Genomic DNA, 26,695 nt, shown 5'->3' on the forward strand with positions numbered 1-26,695 from the left:
AGTCTGTGATCAGGCTAGCTGTGACTTTAGTCACCTATGCCCCATTGCACCATGTTGAGTTACCTGTACCCCATCACACACTGATTCAATCTCAGGTTCAAAGACAAAGGAAGGAATGTGGGGCACATGTGGCTTGAGGCTGAGGGTGGAAACATTTTATTAGTCTGCCTTTAGTCACTGACTAAAATGGTTGAGAGAAGCTACTTAGAAAGGAAGAAGACTGCCATCAGTTTACAGTTTGGAGATTGACACTCTAAGACCAAACCATTGAGACCATGAGTAACATGGGTCACTTTAAGCCCCATCTGACCCTGCCTCTCTATTCCCATTTCCATAATCTACTGCAACTTTACTGTCTACTTCCATTACCATAATTCTTCTTTGTTTATTTGGAAGTCAGAATTACACGGAGTGGGGGGCAGGGAGGTAACTTCTATCTGCTGGTTCACTCGCTGGACGATTGCAACAGCCAGCCAGCAGTGGGCAGACCAAAGCCAGGATTTAGGAGCATTGTCCAGGTGTCCCATGTGGGCAGCAGGAGTCCAGACACTTGCACCATATTCCATGTTTCTCAGAAGCCATCCTGGTGCTTCATGTGGGCTGATAATAACCTTTCCTGAGTAGTGTGTAAGTTTTTTAACTGGTCTCATCATCAATCTCCAGCCTTCAGATTAGGGTTGCCAAAAGATTACTTTTAAAATTAAAGATGTATTTATTTGAAAGGCAGAATGACCAAGAGGGATCTCCGATTTGCTGGTTTACTCCTCAGTTTCAAGAGGAGGCTCTGGGCCAGGCTGAAGCCAGGAGCCACAAACTCCATTCAGGTTTCTTACATGGTGACAAGGGCGTAAATACTTGGGCTGTCACCTGCCACTCTCAAGGCTCATTAGCTAGAAGCTGGATTGGAAGTGGAACAGCCAGGATGTTAACTGGAACCCAACATGAGATGCTGGACCCACAAGGAATGGCTTAACATGCTGGGCCACAGTGCTAGGCACCCCCTCCAAAATGTATTTTAAAAGTGAATGTTTACTCATCTAGTTAGTATCTTGCATTACACAACTATAATTCTGCAGTTTAAACAACACTAGAAATCCAACTCCTTTCGCATAACATATAAGACGTATGCTCCAGTTATGGCAGCAGGGGTCCTCAAAAAATATGGAAATGTCTATAAAGAAAATCTATGCATAGATGTTAAATTTAGTGCATTGCAGTGGGCTTCATTTTTCTGCACTGCATTTTCCATACATTTTCTCCATTCACAATTTCCTCACTAAAGCCCTTGCAGGAGTCCAGGCTGAGCCCCAGCAGCCGCCATCCTCACTGGTCAGGGCTCCTAACTTGTTCATATGACCCTCTCATCCTGCAAGGACCTCATCTTTTCTGCTTCATGGAAACTCACTCATTTTTACACTGTCCTGTGTGTTTCTCACAGCACCCACAGTATTTGGATATGGGTTCACAGCCTGCCTGTTTTCTCCTTACCAGACACTCATCTCTTCAGGCTAGAGATCCTATCTTAGCTTTTTGAATCCCAAAGCCTAGCCGTGTTTGGTATATAATTAAGATGATTGCAAGAGTTGGTGTATGCCTGTTCGTTTCGCTTAATTATTAACTATATCTCTTTCACTCTCAAAAGTGTCTAGTCTGGCAGACAAATTATATGGTCTGTGTGCACACTGCATATTCTTGGCAAATGTTTCAGTGCACGAATTAGTAAGCCTTGGTTTACCATAATTAGCTCTAAACAGTTACCGCCACACAATATACTTATATTTGCTGAGAAGCTTTTTAAAGTCTGTTGCTTGTGGTGTTTTCCTGTTACGTTTTCCATTCTGCATTGCTTCAAGTCACCCTGGGCAACACGGCTCCCAAGAGATGCCACATGCAAAGTAACGCAAGCACACCAACTTTTAGACCTTCTCAACAGCTTTGTCCCGTCAAAGGACAAAGTTTGGCTTTGCCCACAACAAAAATGGTCTTCCCCAGCATCACCGCCCTTTCCTTGTGGACCAATCGGAACCGGCGTGCTCACTTCCGCCCGGTCTTACCGGGCCTCTCTTTAACTTCTCCGGGAGAGCCGCGATCGTCTCTCTGCCTCCGACTCGGAAGTGTTTCCGAGACGGCCGGGGCGAGGCGGGATGAGCGCGGCGCACGGCGGAGCGGCGCGGGCGCTGCGGGTGCCGGGCCGCCACGGCTATGCGGCCGAGTTCTCCCCGTACCTGCCGGGCCGCCTGGCCTGTGCCACGGCGCAGCACTACGGCATCGCGGGTGAGGCCGGGCGGGGTGGGGGCCTGGCGAGCCGCGGCACCGCCTCCCACGCGCGGACGCTGCCGGGCGCCGACTCCAGGGGGAGCCGAGCGCGGTCCGCGTCGGCCGGCGGGCGCTCCGGCTGTCCCTGCCTGGTTCCTGGAGAGCGCCCGCCTCCTCGCGCACACCCCTCACAGGCCGTGGGCTGAGCCTCACGAGATGTGCGGGCTGACTCGGTGCTGGCAGAGTCAGCCCGCGTGTTCCCACCGCTTGCATGCGAGTCCCACGTCTCTGCCTGCGCGGGATGTTTAAGTGCGTGCTCGCCTTGGATTGGTTGGCCTGGAGCACAAACATTCGTTCCTTAGTTCCTCATCTCAGACCGTGGTCTAGGTGGACAGTTGTGTGTTCATCCCCAATTTTATTGTCTTTTATTTCATGTCCACATGCTCATGCTCTGCTTTTTTCTGTTTTGTTTTCTAATTGATCCCACAGCAGGGAAAAAAAAAGTGATTTCTCCAACTCCTAAGGGAAGACATGCCCACCTGCTTGTATTTTCAGAATTAGTGGTACATGTGCCGCGGGCTTACCTTGGCAGCGCCACCAGCTAGGTGCATTCCTCCTGAGTATGTAGTAACCAGACTCCACTCCCACTTGCCCACAGGTAGTTAGGCTGAATCCCTGTGAGCGTGGAATACGACCTTAAATCTTCTGCAAAAACCTCTTAAAAGCAGTTGCTATTAAAATGTACTCTCTTCAGTAGAGGAGTATTTTTTTTTCTTGAGTAAAAGTATTCATTCTAGGTGGGTAGGCAATACTGACAGCTGTTTTCAGCACTTGGTCACTAAGCCTGGGCATATTTTCACAATCGCATGTTGTTTGAAAAGCTCCCTGTAGATTCCTAGGCCAGGCAGGGTGTTTAGTGGAGGAGCACTGTTGGCGAGGTCTTTTAGCTGCAGGATTCTCAGCTGTGAATGGAGCCGACAGTGCCAGCTTGGCAGGTGTGTGTGTCAGACTCCGTGCCTTAGAGGGTGTGGGCACTGCAGTGTTTGCCCTGTGGGCCATGTCTGGATTCAGGTCAGGGGGAGGTTGGTAAGGATAATGACCAGTGTGGTACTTAGTTCTGGATACACCTTGACCTTCTGTGTTTCTTTGGCAGGTTTGGTGACATAACTTTGATTTTTTTTTTTTTCCTTTTTAGGATGTGGAACCTTACTTGTGTTGGATCAGAACGAATCTGAGCTTAGGGTTTTTCGAAGGTAAAGTGGCTCCAATTATAAACATGCAGGGTCTCTGTTGTTATGAAATCCTTCATAGCATGAGCTTTCAATCTTTTAAAACATTATCCAAGAGGTAAAGAGAGAGACAGAGTGACAGAGCAAGCTCCCACCTACCGGTTCACTCCCTAAATGCCCTGGATAGTTTGAGCCAGAAGCCCAAGCCAAGAGCAGGAAACCCAGTCACATGGGTGGCTGGGACACAGCTACTCCTTCCGTCACCAGAAGAGTTGGACACTAGTCAGGAACCGCAGGCAGGCCCTTGGGGACGGGACATGGTATCTTCAAACTTCCTGGCCAAATGCCTGCCTAGTGGTGAAGCTTTTAGACCAGTCTTTTAATCTACGGGAGCAAGGAGCTTTGGTATTTCTGTAGTATAGGACTTAATTTCATGAACTGAAGGTCAAGTCAGTTTTCTTCTAAAGTTCGTGTCATAGACTTTCGTTTCTAATTCATCACAGTTTTAAGAAGACACGTGCACCAGTTAGTGTATTCTGTGACTTGGCCTGTCCTAACCTGTCCTCCTGCTGTAATACAGCTTCAGTCAGGTGAGGAGCGAATTACCCCTTTTGTAGATTACCCAGCACCTCATTTCTTTTCTTCCCTGTGTGACTGTTGGACTCATTAACACTTCCGGCAGGGCTAGTCAGAAAAAAAGAAAAGAGTTTCTGTCAGAAAATAACTCCCTGCTCAGAGCTATTCATAGCTCAGGGTGAGAGATTGAGGTAGCAAGCCTTCTATAGCTCAGGTGAAGGCAGGCGGAGAAAGGTTGAAGTTGCCGGTGTAAATGAGCATTTTGAAGTGCTTGTTGACCCATCCTGTGAGTCACAGGAGATGGAGAGCTCCCAGCTGACAGCGTTTGGCCTCGTGGTGGAGTTCTGTCTTTATGCCCAGGAGACCCCTTGTAACCCAGCTCAGTGGTTTCCTGCCAGTTTGGTCTGGGATTAGTCCTTTTAGCTTTCTGAACTTTTGTACCACCTCTCCTCTCTTTACTTCTCATCTTTGTAAACATCATCTAGGCTCATGTATGTTCAAAGTGCTTGTTAAACTAAGAAGAAAAAAACACCCAACTGAGATCTGTGAAGTTGTGATTTTTCCTGATTAGCTGCCTGTGTTAATCTTTTCATTTTGTTTTCAATCTTCCTGCTGCAGTTTTGACTGGAATGATGGTTTGTTTGACGTGACCTGGAGTGAGAACAACGAACACGTCCTTGTCACGTGCAGTGGCGACGGCTCGCTGCAGCTCTGGGACACGGCCAAAGCAGCAGGGCCCCTGCAGGTCTACCGAGAGCACGCGCAGGAGGTAGGAGGGGCATCGGTGACAACTTGGCTGACATCCTTGCTTAGACTTTCACTGAAGTCAACTGGGGAACAGATACACAGGGAGATGTTTTGGGGGGACAAGTTATATGTATTAGATGTCACTTAAAATTTAATTACTTAAACAAAGTGTCTGTTGGCCTAAGGAGCTGGGAAGGAAAAGGTCAGGCTTCTCATTAGGCCATGGAAAAGCCTCTGGTGGTGTGCTGGGGCTGAGTGTCCTCCGTTGGCTTTCTGCTGTAGGGAACAGCCAGCCTCTCAGTAACTTCATCTGGAGGCAGGTGGATCTTTCAGAAAAACAGTGTGAGATTGTATGCAAAGCTTCAATAAGATTCCCAAGAATGTTTTCAAGCAAGAGCATCCAATACTGAATAAAGGGCAGAGTTTCTGGAAGGAAATTTCCACCAGATTCCTGTGTCTGTCATATATCTGAGGTGTGGAGAGTACTTTCAGCCATATGAATTACTTTTTAAAGGACTTTATGGTCAAGATAGGTTTTTTGATGCTTTACCTTACATGTTGTAATAATTGTTTTAGGTGTTCATTAGTGTGACATTCACACTTCTCAGTCCCAGTTCCTGTCGTGGTCTGTTGGGTTCGTTGTAACCAAGTACCATAGACTGGGTGGCTATACAGGGTTAGGAAAATGTGAAGTAAAGTATAAAATCACCAGTCACCTTGAGCACCTGAGTCAGAAAAGAGTAATAATCATTTTTCAGATAGTCACCTACAGCAATAAGGTGAAGTACAAGACTCTACTGTATTTTAGGCTTTGAGGAATGAAGTGAAAGGAAGGAAAAGCATGGATATTGTCTGTGCTGCACCCTCTAAACAGCATCAAAGCTGGAGTTGGATTCTTCTCCGCTTGCATTTGACTGGTATCTGTTGAGGCCGTTGTGTCTGCTGAGCCCCATAAAATGCTTTGGGCATAGCCAATGCTGAATATATAATAGGAATGGAAGAAGAGAAAAAACTTGAAAGTGTAGCAAGGAGAAAAAAGGGTGAACTGAAAATTTTGTCTCCCTGCTTCATGACATATGTCACTGTGCTATTAAAAGTAGAGTTGAAGTGACTTTAAAGATGATGTGGAGTGGACGATATTTGTTTCAGGTTCCTCTTTTCAGTTTGTGCATTGCAGCTTAGAGTTGTTGGATGAATCTCTTAAATCTTTTTTTTTTTTTTTTTACTTATTTGCTTGAAATGTAGAGTGAGAGGTGGGTCACAGGTCACAGGGAAAAAGAGAGACATCTTCTGTCTGCTGGTTACTCTCCACTACCCCCATTTTGGGGTTTGGGCCAGGCTGAAACCAGGATTCTGGAGCTCCATCTGGGTCTCCCACATGAATGTCAGGGGCCCAAACACTTGAAATATCATCTACTGCGTTCCCAGATGCACTAGCAGGGAGGTGGATCCAAAGTGGAGCTGTTGAGGCTTGTGAACTCATGGGACATTGCCATTGTAGGTGGTTGCTCAATTCACTGTACTGTAGTGCTGACCCCAATTTGCTGAAGTTTTAAATGAAGTGGTTCATCCATGAAAGTTTTTAGGTGTTGTTTCTAACAAAGTTGGCTTTGGATTCAATATACTACTATTAGTATTCTGTTGTGGGAAAAAATATTTAGTTATATGTTTTATACTGATTATACAACCTGTGGTTAAATCTTGTTTACTTGAGAAATGAGTAAATTATTTACCCTGTGCTAATGGTAGATGCTGAGAAAATAATGATGAATGCCAATAAAAAAAATAGTACTGCAGAATGACAACCAGCCACGTATTTAATGCCAGCATATTCCCTTTAGAAATGGATTTACATTTAAAACTGCACATCAGATTTGTTGATTAAAGGATGTTTTTTCTTTTTTCCCTTTTCTTTTGAAAACAACTGGAACAATTGACAGCAACAGTTAGACTTAATGCATTTCATTTTGCATGTTTCATCTAAACCTTTCATTTGGAGTGGGTTACTGCTACAAGATTTTATTAAAATTTCAAGCAGGAGAGAATTAGGTTTGCCACAAAGAAGAGCTACTTGAGCTGAATCTTGGCAATTAGTTGTTGGCTGACAGTTGTCAAGGAGGAGGACATTTTTGTTGGAAAGAAGTATCAGCACAGCTTTGTGGAAAAACATGGGCATTCAGTCTTAAAACTTTAGAAGTTTGAGGCTCATGCTGGGCTCAGCTGGTTAAGTCTGCTTGCCACACAGCACCCAATATATGCTTGTTGAAGTGGTTTGAGTGCTGCCTGTTCTGCTTTCAAAACAGCTCCCTGCTAATGTGCCTGGGAGAGCAGAAGTTGGTGGCTTAAGTACTTGGGTCCCTGCCGCCCAGCGTGGAGTTCATGTCTCCATGTCTCCTGGCTTCTGCCTAGCCCAGGGCTTGGCTGTTACAGCTACTCAGGGGGTGAACCAGTGGATGGAAGCTCTGTGTCTCTTTCTGTTTCTCCTTTTTTTTTTTCTTTTGAACAGACAGACAGATATATAGATAGTAGATATGTTTGCTATCTTGTATTTTGGGAATTATAGTATTCAAAATGTTGATTTGAACAATATTTAATAAGGGGTCTGATATGGCATAGTGGCTAAGGCTGCTACATAGGATTGCCAGATTCCCCCATATGGGTATTGATTCATGTCCCACCTGCTCCATCTCCAACCCAGACCCTTGCTAATGGCTTGGGAAAAGTGGCAAAGGATGACCCAAGTGTTGAGGCCTCTGCACGCATGTTAGAGATCTGGGTGAAGCTCATGGCTTCAGCCTAGCCCAGCCCTGATTGTTAAAGCAATCTTGGTAATGAGCTAATGGATGGAAGACCTGTATCTCCCTCATTCTGACTTTCAAATACATAAAAAAAAATCTTTAAAAAAATCTTTAGTAGAGAGAGCTATTTACTTTACCTTGTAAGTCAATCACAGTTTCCTTATATGACTTCCAAGATTTCTGCAGTTGTCTAAAGAAGAGGAAGTGGTCGTTTTCAATAAATGGGGAAACTAGTATAGTGTGTTCAGGTAGCAAAGAACTTTCTTGCATGATTACGGCTACTGTATCCAAAATCACTTTCTTGTATGCAGTGAAAGTATCAATGCAGAGCCTGTCTCTAAAGCAAGTTAGTGAGTAAATTGTGGATAGGAATCAGAACGCTATAGGTCCCATTTTTAGAATCTGTTAGGAAATATATGTAGAATTATGTAGTGTTATTTGACAATCTTAAATCATATGAACTAGAAATTTAAGTTGTCGAAAGCAAGTAGATTCATTTACAGGACTATTTAAATATGTGTGGGTTTCACATTTTATGCAAGGAATGTGGGCATGTTTGTTTATATATATTTTATTTATTTTGTGTATATATATATCAAAGGGCTGGTGTTGAGACACAGAGGGCTAAGCAGGTGCTTGTGTAATACTAGCATTTTGTATTGGAGTGTGAGTCCTTCCTGCTTTGCTTCCAATCCAACTTTCTGTTAATGCTCCTGAGAAGCTAGTGAAAGGTGGTTGTGTAGTTAAAGCCCTGCCACCCACGTGGGAGACCAGTAGGGCATTCCTGGCTCATGGCTTCTGCCCATCCCAAAGCTATTATACCCATTTGGGGTAGTAGTGGGGTTGAACCCACAGATGGAAGATCCCTCTTTCTGTCTCTCACTCTCCCTATAACTCTGCATTCTGACTGTGTAAATAAATATTCAGAAAGATGTCTTACATATATCATATATAAAGTTTATGACAAACAATGGAAAGAAACTTAGAAGCAATTTGAAATGGTTTATCATTAAAGGGAGTAGAGAGGAGAACAGAGGACAGAAAAGAAAGATGGGAATAAGCTTCCTCCAAATGTAACTAAAAATTTTTTTGTCTCTTTGGCTTATTATTCCATGATACAGTTCTGTAGGCTCTGATATTTGCCTCCCCCCTGCTCCCCAAGTCCTTGCCTTACCCCCATCGACTTCCCCCATATCATTACAACCCATGATTTTGACCTTGGAACCATTGAAATGTTTTACATAATTAGAAATTAGAAATTAAATAATAAAGCATAAAAATGCTAACTGTTGAAAGCAGATTAATCTGGTTTTCAAATATGTAACCAAGTATTGAACATATTAATTCAAGTGACTTCAAAAGGACAGCATTGAGATTATACATCCCTAATGGGCAAAGTCTGATAAAAAATTAAGCTACATTCAGAAAAATCAGTATTGTTATTTTAAAATCCACACACATATTTATGTAGTAAGATAAAGCGTACCTCTATTCATGTCATTAGAAACTAAAAGTTTTAATGAAAACAAAGACAGTAAAGCTGAAACAGTATTAAAATTAGAAGACAAATAGCCATATACGCTTGTGAATTCCGTTTCGCTCTGTCTTAGATGTCGTAAATACTTGCCTGTTCTTTTGTAGTATAAAGACAAGTCATGACAGGGTAGTAGCATTGAACATCTTTAGTGCCCAGATGATGGCTTCTCAATCATTTCCCGCTAAATGGAGCGGTGATCTTTGAAGAAGTGTTTTATTCTAATTCTGGGGAGGTGAATCCAAGATAAATTGTGTTACATCAGAAGGGATGGAAGCTAAGAAAGCCCTCTGGTGACATGTTCAAAATTTGGGTGAGACAACTTGAAGGGGCTCTTATTGTACAAAAGGGAAACTTGAACATCACGAAGATCAGAAGCCATGAATTGAAACACAGTGCACGTGTGTGTGTTTTCTCTGCTCTTGTGGAGTTGTGATGATTAGAAAAAAAGCAGTTATCCACACTGAAGATTATTAGGAGTACTAACTCATTCTTCTGAACACTGATGAAGGTAAAGAAGCTGGCATTTATTTTGTCTTTATGAGTTTTATTCTGGAGTAATAAAAAAGTTGATAAGAAACATTCGTTATAACAGGATTCTAGCTAATCAATGCAGAAGGAAAAACAGAATTAGAAAATCACCATTTAGTAGCCCCTAATGAAATAATGACTCTAGGCAGGGGTCATCTGCGGAAGCAAAAATCATTAATTTAAGATTGAAACATTCTCTGAACAATCTAGGATCACTAAAAGTGGGCCAACCAGAAATTATATGCCTCCTAATACAATAGGAAGCTAAAAAATATTGAATTGAATCTGATTAAGCCTCCAGATCTAGCTTCCAATTTAAAGGAAATAGGAAGGGGAGAGGAAAAAGTTGAATACCATCACAAGGAAGCAATTAGCCAAATCCAGAACATAGAGCATTCTACAGGACCAACTCCTTGGATTCTTCAAAAATAATGTCTTGGGATGAGCAACAGAAAAAAACAAAATTATGGGTGGGACTCATTGTAATAAAATAGGGGAAATCAGTGGGGAGAGAGGGGAAGGAGAAATCCCAGAGCCTTTGGAACTATAATTATAAAATAAAGAATTAAAAAAAAAGATACTCAAGAGATTGAATAGCCAAGTGTAAAATGTGGGTTTGGTTTTGTTGCTGATTCAAATATGCTAACTCTGGAAAATACTTTTGTTGACATTCAGGAAAACCTGAACTTGGATTCAGTGTTAGATGATGTCAGTGACCAACGTGTTAGCTTGCTAGTGTTGACAGTGGCCTTGCGCTTATGTGTAAAAAACAAACAAACAAACAAAAATCAGCCAGGCAAGTAATGTGCAACAGGTTGGGCTGCCCCAGAGGATGGCTACAGCCTGTGTTGTATGACTTAAGTTAGAGTCTTACCACTGCCTTCCATCCTGCTCCTGCCACATCTGGGACATAGCAGATGATGGCTTGTGTAGTTGACTCCCTGCCACCCAAGTGAGAGACCCACTTGGAATTCCCAGCTTCTGGCTTTGACCTGGTCTATTCAGGGATGTTGTGGCTGTGTGAGGGGGCTGAATTGATGGGTGGCAGGTCTCTCTGCCACTATCACTGTGTGTATGTCTCTCTGCCTTTTAAAGAAAAGAAAAAATGAAACCAAAAAACCCACCCAAATGGTCTCATCTGCTGAAGTGCTTAGGTATGACATGGTCCCTCTGTGAAAATCCTGGAACAAATCAGTTAGTCGGGGAGTAATGGGAGAGATTAACAGTATAAGCAATATGTGAATAATTCAGTTTTATTGGAAAGGCAGATTTACAGAGAGAAGGAGAGACAGAAAGATCTTCCATCTGATGATTCATTCCCCAAATGGCTGCAGTGGTTGGAGCTGAGCTGATATGAAGCCAAGAACTTCTGGTTCTTCCATGTGGTTGCAGGGTCCGAAGGACGTGGGCTTTCCTCCACTGCTTTCCCAGGTCATAAGCAGGGAGCTGAATGGGACATGGAGCAGCTAGAACACAAATGGGTACCCATATAGGATGCTGGAACTTTGCAAAGGGAGGATTAGTCAATTGAGCCATCATGCTGGGGCCCTAGAATTTTTTTTTTTTTTTAACCATAGTTTCACACTGAAAGACATATGTAGCCTTTTCTGGTCATTTAGTAATTGAAAGTTAGTGCTCCTTCCTTTTATATTGAGATACATCAGTATGAGATTCTGGATATAGTTTTTATTTGACAGTTTTAATTAAATAGACCACCCTAAAAAAGGCAATACTTTGCAGCAGATTAAAAATGAGCTCTTTGGGAATTGGTTTTAGTAATAAAGTTTTCCTCTGATATTGGCTTTGATGCGATTCAGATTTTATAAAGCAGCACAAAATATTGTTCAGTGTTTTTTTCTTCCATTTTTCCATTTTCCCAATTAATTTTTTTTACCGCTGCCAAGAGTAATTTCCTAAGATAGGGCTTTAGAGGATCCTGCTTTTAAGCATAAAATCAGACTCAGCGTATCTGGGCTCCGTCTTTTTAATTTAATTTGACTGTTTGCCATGTCCATTGTTTGGGAATGGAGAGGGAATTGGGGATAGGGAAGAGGCAGTAGGGTAGCTTGCTATGGAATTATTTCTCTGTCCCCTCATTTATCCCATAAAGCATACTCCACAATATGCTGCTTGGACAAAGAACAAGTCAGGCAGCCTTGCTCCTCTGAGAGAAGCTGAGGCTGCTGGGAGCTCAGGTCTCAGGTGGGCAGTGCTGTAAGGGCAGAGTGTCAGGACTGCAGGGAGAGAGGGCATCTTTGAGTCTGGTGAGTGAGTTATGTAGAAAAGGCCAGAAGGGTGCACTGGAAGAGCAGCTGTGGAGCCTGTGGCCATTGTGCTAAGATTAGTGGGAAGACATTGCTGATGTTAAAAATCTTGAAATATTTCATACATATGAAATACATGTGAGATGTAAAAGTGTAGATGGAGCTCTTGCATGTTTTTGCCATTCAGCTTAAGAAATAAAACATTACTTACAGCAGGTATATCCCCAGGCTACACCATCTAATCCTGTCTCTCCTTTCCTGCCTTTCCTCCATCCTCATTTCTTCCCGGGAGTAACCACTGCCCTGATTTTCTATTTGTGTTTTCTTTACTTTTGCTTTTTTCTTTCTACTACATATGCATGTATCCCTAAGTCATGCATAGCTTTGCATGATTTTGACCTTTCAGTCGTAAGAATTAGTGTGGATGAATCTCAGTGTTGAGTGCAGAGGGCAAGTTGCACGAACCACAGAGTAAGAAGCCATAAGAACACTTGGTACAGGGGAGTGCAGTTAGTAATCCACATTAAATACTATTTTTTTCTTTTTTTTAAAGATTTATTTTTATTGTCAAGACAGATTTACAGAGAGAAGGAGAGATAGAGAGAAAGATCTGCATCTGTCAGCTCACTCCCCAAGTGGTTGCAACGGCTGGACCTGAGCCAATCCAAAGCCAGGAGCTTCTTCTAGATCTCCCATACAGGAGCAGGGTCCCAAGGCTTTGAGCCATTCTTTGGGCTCTCCCAGGTCATAAGCAAGGAGCTGGATGGGAAGTGGAGCAGCCGGGACGTGAACAAGCTCTCCTGTGGTATTCCAATGTGTGCAAGGCGAGGATTTAGCCATTAAGCTGTTGTGCCAGGCCCTAAATACTGTTTTGTATTAACCATGTGGTTAATGGATTGGAAGTAGTGAGACTAGATTGGGAGAGCAGTTAGAAGAATGCTACAGCCTTCAGTGATAGCTCGATGATAGCTGTAGCCTCTTACAGAGAAATCTCACATAGACCTTAAACATGGGGTCTTAGCCCTGCCAGCCTCTGACCTAGCTGTTCCTGCAGTAGGGCAGCAGGCTTACATTTATGTTTGTGAAGGCAAAACAAAGTCGTGCCAAAATGCAAGATAAATGCAGGCTGGTGTTCTGTAACATTATAACTTGCTGCCACTCCTTCATCCACTTGCTGTTGTACGCATAGATGCTTAGTAAATGTTCGTTGAATAAATGATCAGTCTGATCTGAAAGTAGGATAATGGACTTCACTCATTGCTTTTCATACATCGTCAAACCTCTCTTTGTGAACATTTTTTTAGAGTCTAAAATAAGAGGCCAAACTCTGTACCAGATACTTGGATGTGGTTGTCTTGCTATCACTTTAAACTTGTGTGTGTAATGACACCTGTTCTTCCGTCCTGCTGTCTTCCATTTCTGGTGATGCCACCACCACTGACAATGCGGAGGCACAAAGCACTGGAATTATCTTGTAGTACTTCTGAGCCCTAGTCCCTGGGGTGCTTCATGTCCCCATTGATGTCTGCAGGGTTTCTCGTCACTGTTTCCCCTCTGCTGTCTGTTAGCTAATGCTTCAGCTAACCCTCAAGGAAGGCACTGCTTGCATCCTCTTCTGGGCATGAAATCCAGTCTTCTTTTGGACTTGGATTTGTGATTCTTTTCTTTTGCTGTTTGTAGATCCAGTCTCTTGACCTGTTTTTTTCTAGGCTTAGAATTTTAGGATGTGGATTGAATGGACTGTTCCTTTCTTATTCATTCACTCTTACTTGTGACCTCAGTCCTAGGAGACCAGATGCTGGTGTGTGAGACAGATGAGACACCTGGCAGCACATGGCCTTCAGCACAATTTGTATACCACCCATCTTACCAGGGTTCGATGTTCTCTGATGGAGGTTGCTGCAATTAAAAAAAATTAAGACTTTTTTTTAATAGAAAGGCAGATCTATAGAGAGGAGTGACAGCGAGAAGGATCTTTCATCTGCTCACTCACTCCCCAAGTGGGTACAATGGCCAGACCGAAGCCAGGAGCCAGGAATCTCCTCTGGGTCTCCCACGTGGGTACCGGGTCCCAAGGCTTTGGGCCAGTTTCTACTGCTTTGCCAGGCCACAAGCAGGAAGCTGGATGGGAAGTGGAGCAGCTGGGACACAAATTGGAGTCCATAAGGGGCCCCAGTGCAGGCAAGGCGAGGGCTTTAGCCACTAGCAACAATTCAAAAAAGTGAAAATTCCTAAGGTTTTGACTCCTGCATCTTGCTGGAAAGGTGTGGAGGCAGTGGAGTTGGAGCCAGTGATGTCAGTGTTTAGTTACTTCTCCTTACCAATGTAGCAGTGATGCAGGTTTGGAAGATAAAGTGGAGGGGTTCAATCAGTTTGTTAAACACACACACACATATGATGCCCGTTGCACTGGGATGAGCATAGCTGTCCAAAATCAAAATTGACAGTTATTTAACACTACTTTTAGGAAGGTGGGAATCAGAGTAGGCACAAGCTGAGCTTGCAGGTCATGGAGGAGAGCATGTGAATCACTGTGGGGCTTGTCAGAGAAGCCAGGGCGTGGGGTGGGTGAGAATTGGCTGGTGGATGGGGGCTTGGAGGATGTGTTTGATCTGTGACCAAGATAGCTCCAGGGAACCATGGTTCCAGCAAAAGCGGGGCTTTTGTTTCTCGATCTGGCACCTGTGTAATCAGGTAGTTCTGGTTCGACAGGGCCCCTGAACAGCAGCCTGTACTCATAGTTGGCTCTGAGGTTAGGCCCCCTAGGTTCAGATTTCAAGTCTGCATCTTTCTGGCTTTGGGAACTTGGGCAAGTTACTTGGCTTCTGTGGGCCTTGGCCTGTGCTAAGTAGTTCTGTCATCTACTTCATGAAAGTCAAGATTATGTAAGTTAAATTACGGAAAGTACTTATAACTGCAATGCAGAGTGATCAATAAAAGTTTGCTATTGTTACTGTTATTTAAAATTTATGTATTTACTGTAAGGGCGGATACACACACATGCACAAAGAGAGAAAGTCAAGAGTTCACATCTTGCAGTAGCAGGGCTGACCCAGATCAGAGTATGGACTGGAAATTCAATCTAGGTTACCCATGTGGGACAGGGCAGGGACCCAGCTGCTTTAGCCATGACTGTTGCTGTGTTAGCAAGAAGCTTGGGGCAGAAGCTGGTATTCAGCTAAGCGGAACCTAGAGAAACAGTACAGTGTGGGCTAGGTGTTGAACCCAGGTATTCTGGTGTGGGATGTGGACATCTTAATTGGCATAGTAACCATGAGTCTAAATACTTATTTTTGACTATTTACATTAGCCTAGAGCAGGGATTAGAAAACTACAGCTGTGAGACCAGGCTCTGATTTGCTGTTCATTTTTCAAATAAAGTTTTGCTGGAGCACAGTCATGCCAATTCATTTTGAGTATTGCGTTTGGCGGCTTTCATGTATTACAAGGGCTAAGTGACTGAAAGTCTGAAGTATTTGCTATTTGGCCCTCATAGGAGAGAGAATCCTTTATGGAAGACGTTTCATCAGATAGTACATGGCCCTGTGTAGAGGATGTTCAGAGACCAAAGGAAAGGCATTCGTGGCACTCATCTTTCAGTGACTGCTTTTGAACCCATCCTTTCCCCCTGAAACTGGCATCTGGGTGCAGCAGCTCTTGGGTCTGTGCTGCACGAGCTGCTCTCTGCTGGGAGACTGTGATTCCCTTCATGCCCCAGCTGCTCTTCTGTTGCATGATTTCAGGCAGTGGCAGGGCCAGGTTTGGTGGGTGGGTGAGCTTCTCACGGGGTGCATAGTTTAAGTGCCCCTCAAAATTTGTTCATCGAGAGTAAGTAGTCTGTTAATTCAGTGTTATGAAAGATAAAAATGAGTGCAAAAAGTCCATAATGAGCAAAATACCAATATTTTATTATGTCCTTTTTGGGGGGAGATCAATAAAATGTATTTTTTCAATACAGCTCTAGTTTTATGAAGACGTGACTCAAATAGAAATTGGATATATTTAAGTTTTATAATGTAAGATTTTGATATAGGTGTATGTTGAGTAATGATTACTCCAGGGAAGCCTGTTAGCCTATCCATCACCTGACATGGTAGCATTGTGTGTGAGTATGTGGGTGTATGTGAGTATGTGAGTGACATATAAATACTATATTAACAAGTTAGAAGTGTGTAATGCACTTTTAACTACAATGACTTCACTTTACATTGAATCTCTAAAACTGAACTTCCAGCTAAAAGCTTATTCCCATTTTCCTCACCCCCAATCCCTGGCAGCCTACGTTGTACTGTGTTTCTCTGAGTTCCACTTTGCTGAATGCCATACCTAAGTGACGAAACATGAACATTTTTAAATAAAGAGAGAATCGATATTACTGATCCCCTCCCCACAACCCCGGCTGTACTATTGGTTGCTATAGCATTGGACAGCAGGGAGCAGGGATCCCCCCCCCAACACCCCTTATGCCACAGCCCACTCCCAGACATTCCTTCTCTCTGCACACATGTAGGAGAGAGAGTTGTCAGCTTCAGAGGAACCTGCTGGCTGATCAAATCTAATGACATCTGAACAGGTCCATGTCTGCCTATTTTCATAAAGCGTAATTATGCATATTTTCTTGAACTGAAACTCATCATAGTGATCTGTGCCTAGTTTGTGGAATAAAATGGTGAAATGAATATTTTCCTAATTTTTCAGATGGTTCATCTGAGATATTCCAACAAGAGAACTGAAACATACATTAGTATAATAGCATTGGCTAACCAAAGCTGTTTACCAAGAGATCTGAAAGGATCATCTGATTCCTATAAGCTTTTTCTAAGAAAGGCCAAATAGGTATATTAATTGAATTTTTAATACGTTCTGATAAACACTGACCCAGTAAGCTTTTTGGATAACAACTTTCTAATCTGCCTTGACATTTCTTTGTAGTGCTGCAAACGGTGATTTGTGGGTAGGTTTAAAAATAGGTATACTTAGTGTGAAGGTCTGGAAGTATTCCACAGAATAGTGTTAAGGTGGAATGGAGTCCTATCTATGGGGAATAAATATGGAGGACCGGGCAAGGTCACCTTTCCATTTGTCAGGCAGCTTATTATGGTTAAAGGACTTTGATGTTTTGATGAAGTAAATTACTTGTTTTAACTAGCTATCACTGTAATAAAGAGATGAAATGTAATATTGAACTTGATGCCCTTTTGCTTTCTAAACACATTAAAATGTTTTTAGGTATATAGTGTTGATTGGAGCCAAACCAGAGGTGAACAGCTCGTGGTGTCTGGCTCATGGGATCAGACTGTCAAAGTGGTATGTCAGCATTAATGTGTTTAAAGACAAATGCTCTGAATCCTTTCTTTTCCACAATACACTGTAATTTCATGGACCATTAATTTTCTTTTCAAGAAATGTATTGAAATGTTTACGAGAATTTTAAATTGTCTGCTTTTGGCTTTTATTAGTTCAGCATAGATTATTTTGGCCCCTTAATGTGAGTAAATCTTGCTTTATATAACAATAGGTATTGATGCTGTATCTATTGCTTGTGTATGTACATTGTATATCATAGATACATAGTGTATAAAAATGCATGAGTTTGTATCTCCCTCTGTTTGTTTGTAGTGGGACCCAGCTATTGGAAAGTCTCTGTGCACCTTCACAGGCCATGAGAGTGTCATTTATAGCACAATTTGGTCTCCTCACATCCCTGGCTGTTTTGCTTCAGCCTCAGGTAAATGTCTGTTTACCAGAGCCTTCTGTGCAGTAGAGGGTGCCCTTGTTTTCCCCATTAGGTGGTGCTGTGTGCCCTGGATTCAGGGAGAAACCCGGAGTCAGGTACTCTTCTCCTGTGCTCCTAACACCATTTCATTCATTACTGTTGATGGGATCAGCTGGGACCCAGTTTGTTTCTCAGTGATTTTGTCTCTTAGAGAATAATTCAGTTTCCTGGTGAGGACATATCCATGGATGGAGATAAGAAAAAACATTTGCAAAAGAAGCTCTTGAGTTTTGTTTTAGAACACTGTTAAATCTGTGAGGCGTATGTAGGTGCTGGTTGCCTTGTGACCCAAAATTGTGCCGTTGGTTCTTCACTGGTAACTGAAGTGACTGCAGGACTAAAGAGAAGAAGCTGGAATTGGAGCAAAGTTTGGCAAACTACTACCCTCACTTCATAGTGACTGACTCAAGGACAGTTTTTGTAAATAAAGTTTTATTGGCTCACCACCATGACTATTCCTGTGATGTATAGTGGCAGAGCTGAGTAGTTGTGGCCCTCAAAGCCAAAAGGGCTGGCTGATGCTTTGTGGGAACTGGTCGCTCTCACCTGTGCTGGAGTCTTGAGGGGAGATCAAGAAATGGAAGCCCTTGTGGTCAGTTGATGTTTAAGACAGCAGCTGGAGGAAGTAACAGTGTGCTTTTGTAATTGTCTCCTCATTTAATTAACCCACATCCAGACAAGCAATAAGTAGGATAATTGTACCCTACTTGCAAATAAACTGTATCAATGCCCTGAGTTAAAATGCACTGAGTGGCTTCTGAAGGAAATAAGATGTCACAGAAATCCTTTCCATTAGTTGATGTTCTTGTTTTTCTTTGAGCTGGGGTATGTGGTTGACCCTTATGGTTTGGAAAGTAGCATCCTTTGTCAGAATACCTGAATTTAGTGCTGAGCTTCTGACCCCAGCTCCCTCCAAGGTGTTCTGTGGAAGACAGTGGTCATGGCTCAAGTCACTGGGTTTTTCCCACCCATGTGCAAGACGTGGATTGAGTTCCCAGCTCCCCTCTTTGGCCATCATCAATAGTTCTAGGCCTTTGAAGAGTGAACTAGCAGGTGGAAACTCACTTGTATCTCAACTCTCAAATAAAAAATTAAAATTTGTCAGGCTGGCATAGTGACCAAACAGGCTAATCTTCCACTTCCAGGTGCTGAAATCCCATGTGGGTGCCAGTTTATGTCCTGGCTGCTTCATTTCCCATGTGGCTCCTTGTTTATGGCCTGAAAAAATGCAAAGTGTGGCCCAAGTCATTGAGACCCTGAACTTACATGGCAAACTCGAAAGCAGTTCCTGACTTAGGATCCCTGTGGCTGCAGCCGTTGTAGTGAGTTGGGAAGTGAACCAGCAAATGGAAAATTGTTTTTTCTTTCTCTCCTTTTCTCTCTGCAACTCTAGCTTTCTAAAAAAAAAAAAAAAAGGATAAGTTTTTTAAAAAGTTGATTTTTTAAAATGACCACATTTTCCAAATCTTGAAGTATTATTAAATTGAAGGCACTCAGAAATGGAAACCTTATGTAAGCTGTATATACTCAAATATATGCATGTAGATTATGTCATTTTTTGAGATCTTGATAGTGACTAACCTATTTAGAGTCTCAATCTAAGAAATATTTTCTTTTATAAGAATTACCAATATTATTTTCTAAAATGATTTTTAAAAACAATTTGCAAAATTGTTACTGTTTTTAAATTAAGTTATCTAGATCATAGCTGTTTTGCTCATAACCTAAATTAAATTTTTTAAAAAGCATATCAAGTTTTGGGCCCTACATGATAGCCTAGTGGCTGAATCCTTGTCTTCCGTGCCTGGGATCCTGTATGGTTACCAGTTCTAATCCCGGCTGTGCAACTTCTCATCCAGCTAGCTCCCTGCTTGTGGCCTGGGAAAGGAGAGGATGGCCCAGTGTAGGACTTTCAAAATCTTTGCTATTGTAGGAGACAGAGCCAGTTGAATCTCCCCTGAAATCACCAGGGGCAGTTGATATGGAGATGAATCAGCAGGAGACCTCCTAGTTCGCAGGTTTAGATAAAGGAACTGCTAGAGGATTGGGAGACCTTGCTGTTGAGGTGCAGATAGCTCAAGCCCCTCCTCCCTGAATGCCTACCTTACAACCTTGTTTTAAAAGTCTGGTGCTCTTAATAAAATTTGAGTATTGACCATCAGTCAGTAGTGCACACATGTTACTATTGTCTTTGTGCACCAAGCAGTTGCTGATTGACAGCTAACAGCCCAGGACCTTGAAGGGACCCTGTGTCCCACATAGGAAATCCAGAAGAGGCTTCTGCCTCTTGGCTTCAGATTGGCTCAGCTCCAGCTGGTGCAGCCACTTGGGGTGTGAAACAGTGGATAGAAGATCTTTCTTCTCTCCTTTCTGTATATCTGCCTTTGTAGTAAAAATAAATCAGGTCTTTTGGGAACGGGACCAGTGATAGATTTTCCTCCTCATATTTCCTTTTTTAAGGCTGAATTTTTTTTAAAATATTTTATCATTCTGTACCATAGCTAATCATAAAGCTGGGTGTGTATTTAAGTCAATGGTAGCAGTGTTAATGCATTTAATTCGAGTTAATGAACCCTTTAACCTGCATATAGTGTAAATGCTGAGTTTCCTATTTATTGTTAATCAGAGCTGTAAGATGACCTCAGCTCAGTTTAAGGGTTATAATTTTACCATTGCCAGAAAAACCCCAACACTGAGAGTGTTAGTCCAAAATGAATTAAAATTCCTGTAAGGGTGTGAATTAGACTGAGATCAGCATCATTTTCTTTAGAATAGAAAGTGCTTCGGCCATAACTATGGGGCAGAGAAGTCATTCCAAACCCTGAAATTAGAGGTAAAAATAGATGCACCTGCAAAATGGACAGAAGCATGCTTTCTTTCTAGAGAAACAGTCTTTGTCTGTTGGGTGGTTCTGATTGGGAACATTCACAGTTAAACCAAAATTAATAAGGAGTACAATTTTACATATGTGGAAAAACATATTGAATAAACTTCTTAAATGCCTGAGAGGTTTTTAAAGATTCCCTTTTCCTACTATTGTATGTTAGCTTGTTAATTTATATTATTATGTAGAGTGCTGAGATTGTCTTCATGTTTGAGATCATTATTCTTTATATGCCCATGGCTGGATGTGAAATCTTGTATCAACAAAATCGTGAGCTAATATAGCTGTATTTATTTAAACACCGGGCATGATTGTGTGTATTAGCCCTTGTTTGGGCTGACTCATACACCTCTTCCTTTACACTGGCTTTTGTGTAACATGGTGTGCTCACATGTAATATTGACTGTGGATATTGCATATGGAACATTTATTTGGTGTGCGAGACCAAATAGCAGAAAAAAGATTAATTGTTTGTAAAGGGTAAGCAAGATCATTATAAAACTTAACATTTGAGACTTTGCACAGTGTAAATGGGCACTATAAAAAACAGTGTTATCATCAGAGTAGCCATTTGCTTCCATGGAAGAAAAGACCATTTGTTTAATTGTGTTGCCTTCAATGTTGTGTTAGAAGTTGATATAAATAGTGATCTTATCAGCCAGGAATTCTTTAGTTGAAAATGTGAGAAACCTTGACCAAAACTGTCTTAAGGGAAAAGATAGTTTATTTGCTCATGTAGTTGAAAAATTAAAAATTAGAGCTGGCCTGTAAACAGGGCTCTATCTTCTATTGGAGTCATCATTAGGTAACAAGTGATGATTATGTTGGCAGCTCCAATTCCTGTGCCCTTTCTGGTTTCTGTCCAGTAGGAGTAGGTGAACGATTCTTAGACATCAAGGAAGGTTTCATGTTTTCTTGTTGACAAATGTTTCCACGTGGACATGTGAACGTTCCTGAACTTAGTGTGCTTAGGGGAACACATTGTAATGCTTTGATTGATTTAAGCCCAGCCTAATTCTTGAAGTGAAAATGGAAGACATTGGTACTAAACTACATACTCAGAGCATACAAACAATAACCTTGATAGGTTGGAAATAGGTAGATAAACTTTAGCATCAAAGGCTTAAAAAGAAGTGATGGGATTTAATGATAATAAAGCACTGAATCTGTAAGCTATGAAATAGCATTTTTAAAAAATAGATTTATTTATTTTTATTTGAAAGGCAGATTTACAGAGAGAAGAGATAGAGAAGGTCTTCTATCCATTAGTACACTCCCCAGATAGCTGCAATGGTCAGAGCCTGAGCTGATCTTAAGCCAGGAGCCTCTTCCAGGTCACCCAGGTATGTACAGAATCCCAAGAATTGGGATCATTTTCCACTACCTTCCTAGGCCATAAACAAAGAGCTGGATTGGAAATGGAACAGTCAGGACACGAACCTGCACCCATTTGGGCTGCTGGTAGCACAGGTTAGAGGATTAGCCTGTTGAGCTATGGTACTGACCCCTGAAATACATGTCTTAAAAAAATCTGCCAGTGCTTGAATGCAGCGGGTAAAGCCGTCACCTGTGGCAACAGCATCCTTTACAGGTGCCATTTTAAGCCTTTGCTGCTTGACTTCCAATCTAGCTCCTTGCCAATGTGCCTGGGAAAGCAGCAGAAGATGACCCAAGTGTTTAGGCCCCTGCACCCAGGAGGGGGACTCAGAATAAGCTCTAGGATCTTGACTTTGTACTGGCCCAGGGCCCAGCTCCCGTCACTCTGGCCATTGAGGGGTTGATCACTGGAGGGAAGATCTCTGTCTGTGTCTCTGTCTCTCTGTAACTCTGCCTTTCAAATAAATAAATCTTTAGAAAATTAAAGCAATCTTTCAAAATGTTTTCTATGAAATGGAATACAGCAAACCTCTTTTCTGCCAGCTTTCATGATTTAGGAAATTCAATGGAAGAGTGATTTATCAAACATTTGGCATTTCCTGAAATAATCTTGGTGATGATTTTCAAATATTAGCATACTTAATAAGTGTGAAAAAATTTTAAGTTTCTCTTTAGCTTTGCAAAAATAGTGGAAAGAATGTGGTTTGGTAAAAATTAAGGTAGTCTCTGAAACTTTCCTAGTGCCTTAGCCATTTCAAGGGACACAGACAGGTTTACTTACTAATGCAGTGTTAGGTTGTTGGACTACTTAGCAGATGCCAGCCTACCACTATATGCCTTTAACAGCCAAACACTATTTTTGGTTGTTATGGGAGTAATCGTCTTAGGATTTTTAAACCAGATCTAAATTTTGTTTTGATTGTTAAGAAAGATGCCAAATTAATTGCTTCTTGTTGTTGATGTAGTGGGAACTGCATGTTTGCTTTTATACAAATATATATTCATCTCCTTAAAAAAATTCACAGACTATTTTCAATGCTGAAGTCAGAGAAAATGTGCCTTTTCTCTCAGAATTCTTTAGTTTTTTTCTCCCTTTTCCTGGTGACTTTTATTATGCTCTTTAATAGTCAATTTTCTTGTTTTGTCTTCTTGGTCATATACAGGCATTTTGTTATAAAACAAACATGATCTTTGCATGAGCATAATCTCAAGTGCAAAACTCCTAGTTATTAAACTGAAACTTGCAAAATACTTGCTTTTTATGGCAGAAGCTTATTTGATAGGCAATTGAGATGTATTGTTTATGTCTATTCCTGTGGCACACGTATAGCTAATTCTGTCATTCAGCTGTTTATTACAATTTTGATTTTAAGGTAATATAAGAAGAATAGCATTTAGGTTACTCTAAGAATTTAGTCACCTTCTAATTTGTATTTGTAAATATAGAATTCAATTAAAATTTTTTTTTATCATTAGCAAAGTTAAGACAAAAAGTGACCAGTGTTTAGAGAGTGAGGTGTCAGTTTCCTTCCACAGCTGCACTCTCAAAGGACATTGTGTTTTGTCTAGTTCCTGATAAACTACTTCTTTTTTAAAAAAACAAAGTATTTGTTTATTTTTATTGGAAAGTCAGATATATAGAGAGGAGGAAAGACAGAGAGAAAGATCTTCTGTCTGCTGATTCACTCCCCAGGTGGCCACAGTGGCCAGAGCTGAGCTCATCTGAAGCTCATCTGAAGCCAGAACCCTTCCCCAGGTCTTCCATGCAGGTGCAGGGTCCCAAGGTTTTGGCCCGTCCTCAACTGCTTTCCCAGGTCACAAGCAGGGAGCTGGATCAGAAGGCAGGTAGGATCTGAACCTGTGCCCGTGTGGGATTCTGGGGCATGCAAGGCGAGAATTTTTAGCCACTAGGGTAATGTGCCGGGCCCTTTCTGGAAGATTTATTTTTGTTTTTATTGGAAAGAAAGAGCTACAAAGAGAAGAAGAGACAGAGATAAAGATCTTCTACCTTGGGTCGTGTTGACTGCTTTTGTAGGCCACAAGCAGGGAGCTGGATGCGAAGTAGAGCTACCAGGACATGAACGTGTGCCCATATGGATACTGGTGCTTGCAGGGGGAGGATTAGCCAATTGAGCCCTCATGCGGGCCCACAAACTTTTTAACTTTTTTCCCCTCAAACGTATTATTTCTAAATGGTATGTGATAGAAGGGAAGAATATTTAGCTTTTTACATAAAGATGATTAATATGATGTGCATCTTCATCTGAGCCATGAAAACTAAATTACTGTTATTGCAGACTCCATATAATTGCATAAATCATAGTTGTGCCTGAATGTGTGGGGTCCAGCCAGTAGTTAAAATAAACCTCATTCCAATGTAAGGAAAAAAAATCACATTCCATCTGATAGGCATCTGGCATTTTCAATTAGATTAAAGTTCCCAGGGCCCAAAACACCCTTTTGCTACTCAATTTACTTCACAATTTTAAATTCATTCTCCTTACCTAATTTCTTACCTGCTCCAGTTTGGAGTTAGACGAGCTACAGCCAGCAGTTCTGATTCCATAACGTGTATTTAAGTGTGTGCGTTCTGTGGATGGTAGCAGATCAGCCACTGATGAGAGAAGTTGGCAATTCAGGTGCATCTGTGGCAGCGTCACAGGGCCCTGATGAATGTCTGACTAAAACAAAAGGCAGTGTGCCCAAGACGTGATTAAAACGTAAGCCCATGTGTCTCTGTGGCTAATGAGTATGGTGAGTCATGGTGCCATTTGTTCAGAAGCTCCCTCTCCTACCTGGAAACAAAGTGAGCAGGGCAGAGTGCCAGATATGTATAGGCCCAGTGACTCCCAAGAAAGTGGCATTCCTGCTCCTGCAGAGCAGTTGTCATGTTTCTAAGCTCCATACATCAACTGCAAAGCCATGGCCTTGGATTGTTTTTATTTATTTTTAATGCTGCTAGCACATGGTGGTGTATCACAAAAATACTGTGCCAGAGAAACGAAGAATAATGCCCACCCAACCTTAGTTGTTGTAGTGTGGTTTAATCTCTTTTTGAAGTCAAAACAGATAAAGGACAGTACTTACACACATCAGGAATACTCTTGGTGAGCTTTCACAGTGAACACATCTGTGTGACCGATATCTAGATCAAGGCGCAGACCGTAACCACAAGCTCCACCTCTCTGCTTTCTTTTTTTTTTTTTTTAAGATTTATTTTTATTATTTTTTTATTGGAAAGGCGGATATACAGAGAGGAGAGACAGAGAGGAAGATCTTCCGTCCGATGATTCACTCCCCAAGTGAGCGCAACGGCTGATGCTATGCCGATCCGAAGCCAGGAGCCTCTTCCGGGTCTCCCACGCGGGTGCAGGGTCCCAAAGCTTTGGGCTGTCGTCCTTGACTGCTTTCCCGGGCCACAGGCAGGGAGCTGGAAGGGAAAGTGGGGCTGCCGGGATTAGAACCGGCGCCCATATGAGATCCCGGTGTGTTCAAGGCGAGAACCTTAACCACTTGCACCACCGCGCCGGACCCTCATCTCTGCTTTCAAGCTGCCTGTTTACATACTTTGTGTCTGATTTCTTTAAAAAAGATTTGTTATATTTATTTGAAAGGGTGAAACAAATCCTCCATTTGCTGGTTCATTTTCCAAAATAATTACAATGCCCAGGGCTGGCCAGGCCAAAGCCAGAATCGTGGAGCTCCATCCAGTTCTCCCACATTGGTGCCAGGAGTCCAAGCACTTGACCATCTTCCACTGCCTTTCTCAGTACATTAGTACTGGATTGGATCAGAAGTGGGTCTCAGACTGTCATTTACATTGGCAATATCACAGTGCCAGCTCTGTGTCTGGTTTGTTTAGCTCAGTACTATTTCTTGTGAGGTTCATTCATCTAAGTTGTTAAAAAGTTAGTTCTTAATCTGTCACACCCTCATTGTGATGTTTTGTTCCTTTTAAGCAGTTCTCATGCTCACGTAGTATATTAGAGTGAACACAGATTCAGTGAATCTTTTTTCATTTTTAAATACCTATTTTTACTTGTTTGAGAGGTAGTGTTACAAAGAGAAAGGGGGGAGACCCAGATCTTCCATCCACTGGTTCACTCCCTAAATGGCTGCAGTAGTTAGGGCTGGGACAGGCTGAAGCCAGGAGCCAAAAGTTTCGTTTGGATCTCCCACATGGTTGCATGGACCCAAGCAATTGGACTATCTGCTACTTTCCCAGGCTGTTAGTGGGGAGTTAGATTGGAAGTGGAGCAACCAGAACTCAAACTGGCATCTATATGGGATTCTGGCATTCCAGGTGGTAGCTTCACCTACCTATAACACAATGCTTGCCCTACTTATTGAATCTTTGGCAATGCTGTTAGTCGTGGCTATTGCAGACTTTATCATTTTAGACCCAGTATTAGATATAAATTTTTTTTGAAGATTTATTTTTATTATTTTTTTATTGGAAAGGCGGATATATAGAGAGGAGAGACAGAGAGGAAGATCTTCCGTCTGATGATTTACTCCCCAAGTGAGCGCAACAGGCCGATACTATGCCGATCCGAAGCCAGGAGCCTCTTCCAGGTCTCCCACGCGGGTGCAGGTTCCCAAAGCTTTGGGCTGTCGTCCTTGACTGCTTTCCCGGGCCACAGGCAGGGAGCTGGAAGGGAAGCAGGGCTGCTGGGATAGAACCGAAGCCCATATTGGATCCTGGGCGTGCAAGGCGAGAACC

At 42.2% G+C, this 26,695-nt stretch overlaps 1 protein-coding gene across 2 annotated transcripts in view; it reads left to right on the top strand.

Annotated features, from left to right (window-relative positions):
- Window positions 1-2,087: 2,087 nt before the first annotated feature.
- Window positions 2,088-26,695, top strand: part of PEX7 (peroxisomal biogenesis factor 7) — a 77,633-nt gene continuing 53,025 nt past the window's right edge. The window contains exons 1-5 of one of the 2 annotated variants that reach the window (XM_040965170.1): window positions 2,088-2,274; window positions 3,452-3,509; window positions 4,680-4,830; window positions 17,165-17,242; window positions 17,555-17,663. In XM_040965170.1, coding sequence (XP_040821104.1) covers window positions 2,145-2,274; window positions 3,452-3,509; window positions 4,680-4,830; window positions 17,165-17,242; window positions 17,555-17,663 — 526 coding nt within the window. In that variant the 5' untranslated portion in view covers window positions 2,088-2,144. The remainder of the gene's footprint in view (window positions 2,275-3,451; window positions 3,510-4,679; window positions 4,831-17,164; window positions 17,243-17,554; window positions 17,664-26,695) is intronic. The other variant, XM_040965171.1, reaches the window with a different exon arrangement.

This window comes from Ochotona curzoniae, unplaced genomic scaffold (genome assembly GCF_017591425.1).
Source record: "Ochotona curzoniae isolate NIBS_2020 unplaced genomic scaffold, NIBS_Ocur_1.0 scaffold_3890, whole genome shotgun sequence".
Classification (NCBI taxonomy): domain Eukaryota; kingdom Metazoa; phylum Chordata; class Mammalia; order Lagomorpha; family Ochotonidae; genus Ochotona; species Ochotona curzoniae.